We start from the raw sequence: 9,762 nt of genomic DNA on the forward strand, positions 1-9,762 counted from the left end.
GTGACTTTGTGTTCTGTATCACTCTTGGGGCCTTTTTACTTTTATAGAACCCCCCGTAATATCTCCTGTAGGGCTGGTTTCGTGGTTACGAAATTGGTTAGTGACTGGCGATTCTGAAATGTCTTTATTTCTCCATCAATTCTGAATGACAGCCTTGCTGGATAAAGGATCCTTGGCTGCATGTTTTTCTCTGAAAGAGCTTTAAATATGCTCCCCCAACCCTTTCTCTCATTCCAGGTCTGTGTAGACAGGTCTGACGTAATTCTGATGCCTTTGCCTTGGTACGTGAGAAATTTCTTTGCCCTGGCCGCTTTCAATACTGTATCCTTGGATCTCATATTTGCGAAATGCACTATGATGTGACGTGGTGTAGGTTTGTTGTGGTTGAGCTTGGGAGGGGTCCCCTCTGCCTCTTGAACACGAGTGTTTGTTTCTCTTGCTAGATTAGGGAAGTTTTCAGCTACAATTTGTTCAAATATCTCTTCTAGACCTCTGTTTTTCTCCACCCCCTCGGGGATGCCGATGATTCTGACATTGAAACGTTTCATTGAGTCAGTAATCTCCCGTAACCTACATTCTTGAGCGTGGATTTTTTTGACTCCAGCTTCTATTTTCGTTTTTTCTTCTACTAACCCATCCTCCAATTCGCTGATACGTCCCTCTGCCTCATTTACCCTGGCCGTCAGAGCCTCTAGTTTTCAGTGCATTTGGCTCATAAAATTTTTAATTTCTGCCAGATTCGCTCTCATTTCTGCCCTTAGAGATTCTATATTCTCATTAACATTTTCGTTAATACTTTTTTCAAGTCTACACATCATCTTGACCATTGTTACTCTGAATTCCATTTCTGATAATTTGGTTATATCCATATCCATTAGTTTTTTGGCAGAGGCCACAGTCTCATTGTCTTTTCTTTGCTGGGGGGTTTTCTCCTTCTCGTCATTCTGATGAGGAGAGGTTGCGGGGTTGTCCAGAGCCCAAATTATTGCCCGGGACCCAGGCCATGCGCCCTTGTTTTATAGGGATCTTAGGGATGTATGCTTCTTGATTTTTCAGCCTGCCTTCTGGGGGAGGGGCCTGCCGCGCCGATGCTCAGGCAACCCAGTTTGGGTAGAGTCTCCGTGTCCCCTGTGAGGGGGGATGGGGATGGGCACACTGTGAGCCGGTATTTCCAGGCTTTTGTTCTCTGGCGGCTTTCCCTGGGGACTTGCTGTGTCTCTTCTGAGAGGCAGAGCAGCAGTGGCTGAATCTCAGCCTCTGTTTCAGAACAGAGGGATCATGGACCGTTCTCCACTGATGTTCTGGCCACTTTAACTCTGTTTCTGTTGGTGCTGCTCAACCCTGCAGCGTCCTGGGATGTGCGCCCCACACCCGGAGTCCCAGCCCTCGCTTCCAGGGCTGGTGCATCTCTGTCCTTTTTGTTTCTAACACTGCCAGCCGCCAGCCGCCCCCGTGCGCTCCTGGAGCTCCCGGTCTCAGTCTGGTTCCAGTGAGCACACCGGAGCTCCATTTTAGTCTGGTGACGCGCGTTCCCCTGCTCACGGTCTCAGTCTGCTCTCTCTCGGGTGCCGGTCCGCGAGTCCCCCGCTCCCCCGTGCAGGTGGCTACCGCTTCCTGGCTCCCGAACGTGGCGGCTCCCTCCCCTTCCGTTTATCTTCTGATATCTGTGCACGGTTTCACCACTCCCTGCTTCGTACCTCAATACTCAGAGCTGGAGATGTTCATTTGTAGAGATCCAGATGTATCTTCCTGCATCTCAGGCTGATTCCATGGATGTTCAGGCTGGTCTGGTACCTATCCCACTCGACTCAGGGGACCGGCTGAAAAAGGGGTCCCCTACTCCTCCGCCATCTTAACTCTTCCCTCCCCTGGGTAAAGTATTCTTAGTTGGTATTTTTTTTTCTAGCACTTCAAATAAATCACCCACTCTTCTGCTTTTTTTTTTTTTTTTTTTGCTGAGGAATCCACTGATAGCTCCAAGGTGTTCCCTTGTATCTAATGAGCTCCTTTTCTCTTGCTGCTTTCAAGACTTTTTCTTTGGGTTTAATTTTTGACAGTTTTATTATAATGTCTCTTGGAGAAGTCTTTTTCAGATTCAGTCTTATTGATTGAATGTCCCAAGATTTCATACATTTCCCTAGGTTTGGGAACTGTTCAGCCATCGTTTGTTTAAGTAAGCATTCTGCCCACTTCTCTCTTCACTACTGGGACTCCCATAATATGAATATTGTTTCACTTGATGGTGTCCTGTAAGCCTGTAAGCTTTTTTCCCCAGTCTGACTGTATCCCACTCAGACTTGATAATTTAAATAATCCAGGAGGGCATAGTTGGTTCAGGCAGCTGGAGTCTGCATATGTGAAAACCTCTGGGACGATCAGCAGAAGACTCTTAGAGGGTGCACAGTGCTGGGCTGGCTGTGGGTTCCTCAGCAGCAAAGCCTGCTCGAGACTTCTGCAGAGCAGGACACAGAGAAACACGGTCACTCATGTCACATGGCTGATACTGGTAGTCCTGCCCTTCTTTGTTCCTGGCTGTGTCTAGATGTGTCAGCCATGCCAGTCTGTGGGAGGTTTGAAACCAAAACAGGTCATTTGTGCCATGCCCCGAAGGGCTGAGGCTCATGGTTGCTCACCCTTTCGCTGTTCCCCAGGAAGGGGACCTATCTCAGGTCAGGGAGTGTCCTCTTGGTGCTGAGCAGTGCTGACCTGGGGCATGAGGTGATGAAATTTTCTCCTTACTTTTCTTGTACAGTTATTCTCAAGAGTTTTGCTCCACTGTGCTGTTGAAGCTTCTTAAATAGACTCCTAAGCTCTTAGGCCTATTTTTGTTTGTGGATAGCTTTCTAATTGTTGTTTGTGGGATGAGAGAGACTGGAGTGTCTGTTCCATCATCTTAGCGATATAATATCAGTCTTTCCTCACTGAGGAGATGTTATTTTTAAAGTTTTTAGATACTCGTTCTTAAGTTGAGGAACTTTTCCTCTCTTCCTAGTTTGTGAGTTTTTATCATGAAATGGTGTTAGAGGTATTGACTGTATTTTTTTATTTTTATTTTATCGTAATTAAAAATTTTTTGGGGGGACGCCTGGGTGGCTCAGTCGGTTGAGCATCTGCCTTTGGCTCATGTCATGATCCTGGAGTCCTGGGATCCAGTTCTGCATTGGGCTCCTTGCTCAGTGGGGAGCCTGCTTTTCCCTCTTCCTGCCAGTCCGCCTGCTTGTGTTTTCTCTCTCTCTCTCTGACAAATAAATAAAATCTTAAAAAATTTTTAAAATTTATATTCAATTTAATTAACATATATTGTGTTATTAGTTTCAGAGGTAGAATTCAGTGATTCAATAGTTGCATACAACACCCAGTGCCCATTACATGAAGTGCTCTCCTTAATGCCCATCACCCAGTTCCCAATCCCCTCACCCCGTCCCCACCAGCAGCTTTCAGTTTGTTCCCAATAGTTAAGAATGCCTTACGTTTGCCTCCCTCTCTGTTTCCCTCTTACTTTATTTTTCCTTCCCTTCTCCTATGTTCATCTGTTTTGTTTTGTTTTTTAAGATTTTATTTATTTATTTGACAGAGAGAAAGAGTGAGAGAGCACAAGCAGTGGGACAAGCAGAGGTAGAGGGAGAAGCAGGCTCCCCACTGAGCAGGGAGCCTGATGCAGGGCTCAATCCCAGGACCCTGGGATGATGACCTGAGCCACCCAAGTGCCCCTGTTTTGTTTCTTAAATTCCACATAAATTCATATGGTACTTGTCTTTCTCTGACTGACTTATTTCGCTTAGCGTAATAGCCTCCAGTCCCATCCATGTTGTTGCAAATGGCAAGATTTCATTCTTTTTGATGGCTGAGTAATATTCCATCGTGTGTGTGTGTGTGTGTGTGTGTGTGTGTGTGTGTATACGTGTATCAAGTCTTCATTATCCATTCATCTGTCATGGACATCTGGGCTCTTTCAGTGTTTTGGCAATTGTGGACATTGCTGCTCTAAACATTGGGGTGCATGTGTCCCTTCAACTCACTATGTTTGTATCCTTCTGATAAATACCTAGTAGTCCAATGGCTGGGTTGTAGTGTAGCTCTATTCTTAAATTTTTGAGGAACCTTCATACTATTTTCCAGAGTGACTGCACCAGTTTGCATTTCCACCAACAGTGTAAGAGGGCTCCCTTTCTCTGCATCCTTGCCAACATCTGTTGTTGCCTAAGTTGTTAACTTTAGCCATGGAGATGTCCATTTTAAAACAAAATACAGATTTGGAAAATGGAAGAAATATTCAAATTGGTTGGCTTGCTAGGCCAATCCCAAGATGAGAAATAGAATTATTTCTGCCTTTTTCCTTATGTCCCTTTGGTGAAAATACAGGGGGAAGAGTTTTCCATGATACAGCATCATTTCTTCACAAGAGCAAATAGATTCCTAATCTTTTTAGTGTTAACTACAATGTTTTGGGTTTTTTTTAATCACCATATCAAGACATCCATTTTTCAAGTTTCTCATGCTGTGGATATATGTACAGGCAGAACGGGTGTGAGGCAACATACAGTTTGCCAGGGTATCTGGCTGCCTTCCACCAATTCAATTCTACTCTGCACAGCTGAGGAGAATGTACTAAGTGTTAATCCTGTGTATTCCCCTGGAGGAGTAGTTTCCCTGACAGATTTTCCCATACCACATTTACGTTGAAAAGGAAATGGAGTATAAAGGCTACAAAGCACATCAGGTGGCTGGATGTGTCCTCAGCCTTGCGGGAGGCTAGCCATTTGGGATAAGTATCTGTTAATCACCCACCATAGGGCCTACTACTAGGTTGATAATCACTTAATATTTGTTGAATAATTTCTGCCTGTTTAACAAATTTTCCACAATCTTTGAGACCTCCAAAACTTATGTAGGGCAAATTGTGGTTTTTTTTTTTTTGACTCTAGTCTTTTGGTCCAACGGGATTTATGAAAAGTGCAATCACTTTGTCTGAGGATGAAGAATGGAAGAGAATACGAACATTGCTATCTCCAACCTTCACTAGCGGAAAGCTCAAGGAGGTAAGAAAAGAAGAGTTTCAATTAGAAAGTTAAGGAATACATTGGGGGCTGATGGAAAATAAGATCAAAGTCCATCTCTAAGGGGTAGTCTGCTGAATTCGGGCTTCCTAAAAATGGTCTTTTCATGTCCTACAAGAGATACGATAAGATTTGTTATTACAAATCATTGTTCCATGCTTGTGAAAGCCACATCATTCTAGGACTTGATTCTCAGATTTAACTTCAGGTGGTGTTGTATTTTGTGTGTAGATGTTCCCCATCATTGGCCAGTATGGAGATGTGTTGGTGAGGAACCTGAGGAAGGAGGCAGAGAAAGGCAACCACGTCATGTTGAAAGAGTAAGTAGGAGCGGGGCTGCTGGGATTCCTGCTCTGTCACAACACTTTCCAGCTGCTGCCACAGAGCCAAATTCCCACTGTTGAGTTTCTCCAGCGAAGCAGCTGAAGTACGCATGTGGTGTTACAACTCCAGTGGGCCAGCCAAGACGAGGTAGCTCGCCTAATAAGGCAGGGCCGTCAGGAGAGAAAGGGTGTTGTTTGTGTACATGAGGCAGGATTACTTTATCTGCTTAATTGTCACCTTGGTTATTCTGGAAGACAAAAATACATGCTTGAAAAAAAGAAACATGATTGTACCAGATCTTTGAATGTTGAGAGTATGGAATGGTGGGAGGGGAAGGTGGGTGGGGCAGGACACTAACATGTGGAACTTGGAACAACTTAAGCCCCTTCCTGATTTTGTTGAGAATATTAGCAAAACACTAAATATTAATTCTTATGACCAGCTGTCCTTCTTCCAATCTCAAAAGAGACAAGGCCTTGCTCATGGGATGGGAGGGAGACACTACATTATAAACACACACACACACACACACACACACACACACACACACACACTGTCCTAGGAAAACTACTGGCATGTAATCACTTAGCTATGGCATCCCCTAAATCAATTTTGGTGTGATTTAATATATATTTTTAAACTAGGAACATTCTTAGTTCTTACATTTTCCAGAAATGAGTGAGTTCTCCGGGCAATCTCAGATCACTGGAGATGAGATAGAGTGGGTCTTTCAGAAGACTTAGCAGGGGTGTGGAGAAGGGATGGTGTTCCTGGCAGCACAGAACAGGGTGTTGGTGTTCTGTCATGTGTTGAAGAGGAATCAGCTCCGAGCATAGATACTGTGGCGAGAGAGGAACCAGATCAATTTCACCTTTCTTGACTCCCTGAGGAAGGGTTAATTAGTCCACCATCTGTCCTGCTCAGACACAGTGCTTCTCCACCTTCTACTGCCCATACTCACAACACACTACTGTAATTTGTCCAACTTTGGGTCTCTATCCCTCCATGGCTGAGCTCCTTGAGCTCAGAGGTGTTTCTAACATGTGATAGTGTCCCCATGACCCCTAGCACAAGGCCAGCTGCGTCAGTGGCACCTCATGAGCACCTCATGAGGGAGTGTGATGGCATATAGACTCTTCAGATGATCCAGCAGGTGGTTCTGAAAGTGTGGCTCTTGTCTTGCCTGGACATTGTAATCTACATGCATCTCTTGCTTCATGTGTTGAATAAGGATAGTAAAGAGGTGCTGGTTTTAATTATCCATGTCTTTGTTTCTCTCACAGCATCTTTGGGGCCTACAGCATGGATGTGATTACTAGCACATCATTTGGAGTGAACATTGATTCCCTCAACAACCCACAAGATCCTTTTGTAGAAAATATTAAGAAGCTCTTAAAATTTGATTTCTTTGATCCATTTTTCTTCTCAATATGTACGTACAGTACCATTTTTCTTTTTCTCCTCTCATCCCTTTTTTACCCTTCCTTCCTTCCTCCCTCAATTCTTCCCTTCCTACCTTTCTACAACAATTTTACTGAGATACAACTTTATATAACATATATGTCCCTCTTTTAAAATGTACAGTTCAATTTTTATGGTCTGAGTGTTCATTGTCCAAGGAATGAATAATTGAAATATGGTATGGATATACCATGGAATCTTATTCAGCCATAAAAATGAAAGGACATTCTGTATTTGGACAACATGGTTGGATCCCAAGGGCATTATGATGAATGAAATGAGTCAGAGAAAGACAAATACTGTATGAGCTCAATAACATGTAGAATAAAAAAAAACAATACAAGAAACAAAGTCATACAAAGAGGAGATCAGATTTGTGGTTATCAGAAGCAGGGGTTGTGGGGTGGTACTTCAATGAAGATGATCTAATGTACACACTTTCAGTTACAAGTTAGATGGGTACTGGACTGGTAAATACAACATGATGACTATAGTTAACACCACTGTATGATGTGTTTGTAAATTACCAAAAGAGTAGATTGTAGAAGTTCTCATAATGGCAGAAAACTTTGTTTTTATAACTGTATGAGATGATGGATGTTAACTAGTCTTATTGTGGTAACCATTTTGTATATATGTATGTCGAGTATGTGCAGTACACCGTATCATATACAGTCCTGTATGTCTGTTGTAACTCAAGGAAACGGAAAACTCTGCTTGGTGCATTCAAGGATATGCACAATTTTTACTGCAGTCAATTGTTGGAATATTGTCATCAACACAGAAATCCTGTACTTTTTTACTATCACTTCCCACTTTCTTTAGCCCTAAGCAACCACTAATCCTTTCTGTCTTAATAGATTTGCCTCTTCTGAACTCTTCATACAGATAGAATCATATAACATGTGATCTTTGTGATTCCTTTCCTTCATTAGCATAATGTTTTCAAGGTTCATCTGTGTTGCACCATGCATCAGAACGTTCTTTTTATGGCCAATTAATATTCCATTATATGGACATATTGCATTTTGTTTATCGTTTGATCATTTGGTGGACATTTGGGCTGTTTCCAACTCTTGGCTATTATGAATAGTGCTACCATCCACATTCATGCCCAGGTTTTTGTTAGAATACCTGTTTTCAATTCTTTTGGGTATATAATCAGAGGTGGAATTGTGAAGTAACTTTGCTATGTCTGTACAATGTTTTTCATTGTAACTTGCTATGTTGCTAAGATACAGTGTGTTTAATTTAATAAGGAACTGCCACACTTTTCTCTACAATAGCTCTACCATTTCACATTCCCACCAGAAAGTATGAAGTTTCCAGTTTCTGCCCATCCTTGGCACATTTGGTCTACACTTGTCTACCTTTTTGATGATGGCCACCTTAATGGGTGTGAAGGGTATTATGGTTTTGTTTTGCATTTCTTTAATGGCTAGTGGGGTTGAACAACTTTTTATACATTTGTTGTCTATTTCATAACTTTAGATAAATGTGTGTTCAAATTCTTGCCCTTTATAGTGCAGCTGTTCATCTGTTTTTGAGTTGTAAGAATTCTCTGTATCTTCTAGACAAAAGTCCCTTATCAGATGTATGATTTGCAGTTTTTTCCCCATTCTGTAGGTGTATTTTTGCTTTCTTCATAGTGTTCTTTGTAGCACAAAATTTTTAATTTTGATGATATATGATGTATGTATTTCTCCCTTTGTTGTCTATGATTTTACTGTCATATTTAAGAATTTCTTGTAAAATCTGAGGTTACGTGACTTGTCCCAACACCATTTATTGAAAAGACTATTTTTATTCCATTGAATGGTATTGGAAACCTTCTCAAAATTCAGTTGACCATAAACACATGGGTATAATTTTGGACTCCAAATTCAATTCCATTGATCTATATGTCTTTCCTTATGTCTGGACCACTGTCTTGATCATTATAGCTTTGTGGTAAGTTTTGAAACTGGAAGTTGGAGTTCTACAATTTTATTCTTCTTTATTTCAAGATTGTTTTGGCCATTCTAGGTTCCTTACAATTCCATATGAATTTTATTTTATTTTATTTTATTTTTAAGATTTATTTATTTATTTGACAGTGAGAGAGACAGCCAGCGAGAGAGGGAACACAAGCAGGGAGAGTGGGAGAGGAAGAAGCAGGCTCCCAGTGGAGGAGCCCGATGTGGGGCTCCATCCCAGGACTCTGGGTTCATGTCCTGAGCCGAAGGCAGACGCTTAATGTCTGAGCCACCCAGGCACCCCTGAATTTTAAATTCAGTATGTCAGTTTCTACAAAGAAGCCAACTAGGATTCTGATAGGGAATGCATTAATCTGTAGATCAGCTCTAGGAGTACTGCCATCTTGACAACATGAAATTCTAATCCATGATCATTAGATGTTTTTCCATTTACATAGATCTTCTTTATTTCAACAATATTTGTGGTTTTCAGAGTATAGCACTTCTTTTGTTAAAGCTATTCCAAATATCCCAGTTAAACCATTTGGCTCTCAGCTTATATTTGTGGGGAGATATCAATAAATACATTTCCTTGTTATTAAAAAAAAGCTATTCCTAGTATTCTTCTTCTTAATGCTATTGTAAAGAAGTTATATTCTTAATTTCACTTGGATTTTGTATTGCAGTGTATGAAATACAATTGATTTTGTATGTTGATCTTGAATCGGAAACTCTGCTAAACTGGTTTATTTGTTCCAATAGACTTCTATTACATTCCTTCAGATTTTCTATGTATAACATTATGTTGCCTGATAATAGAGATGCTTTTACTCTTTATTTCCTCTATGAATAACTTCTGTTTCTTTTTTCTTCCTTCCTCCTTCCCTCTATTCCCTCCTCCCTCCCTCCCTTCCTCTTCCTTCCTTCCTTCCTTCCTTCCTTCCTTCCTTCCTTCCTTCCTTCCT

At 41.6% G+C, this 9,762-nt stretch overlaps 1 protein-coding gene across 1 annotated transcript in view; it reads left to right on the forward strand.

Annotated features, from left to right (window-relative positions):
• LOC103669994 (cytochrome P450 3A12) overlaps positions 1-9,762 on the forward strand; it is a 36,483-nt gene that overhangs the window by 13,183 nt on the left and 13,538 nt on the right. The window contains exons 5-7 of the mRNA XM_008698381.2: positions 4,926-5,039; positions 5,289-5,377; positions 6,665-6,813. Coding sequence (XP_008696603.2) covers positions 4,926-5,039; positions 5,289-5,377; positions 6,665-6,813 — 352 coding nt within the window. The remainder of the gene's footprint in view (positions 1-4,925; positions 5,040-5,288; positions 5,378-6,664; positions 6,814-9,762) is intronic.

Source organism: Ursus maritimus, unplaced genomic scaffold, assembly GCF_017311325.1.
Source record: "Ursus maritimus isolate PB19 unplaced genomic scaffold, ASM1731132v1 scaffold_2, whole genome shotgun sequence".
Classification (NCBI taxonomy): Eukaryota; Metazoa; Chordata; class Mammalia; order Carnivora; family Ursidae; genus Ursus; species Ursus maritimus.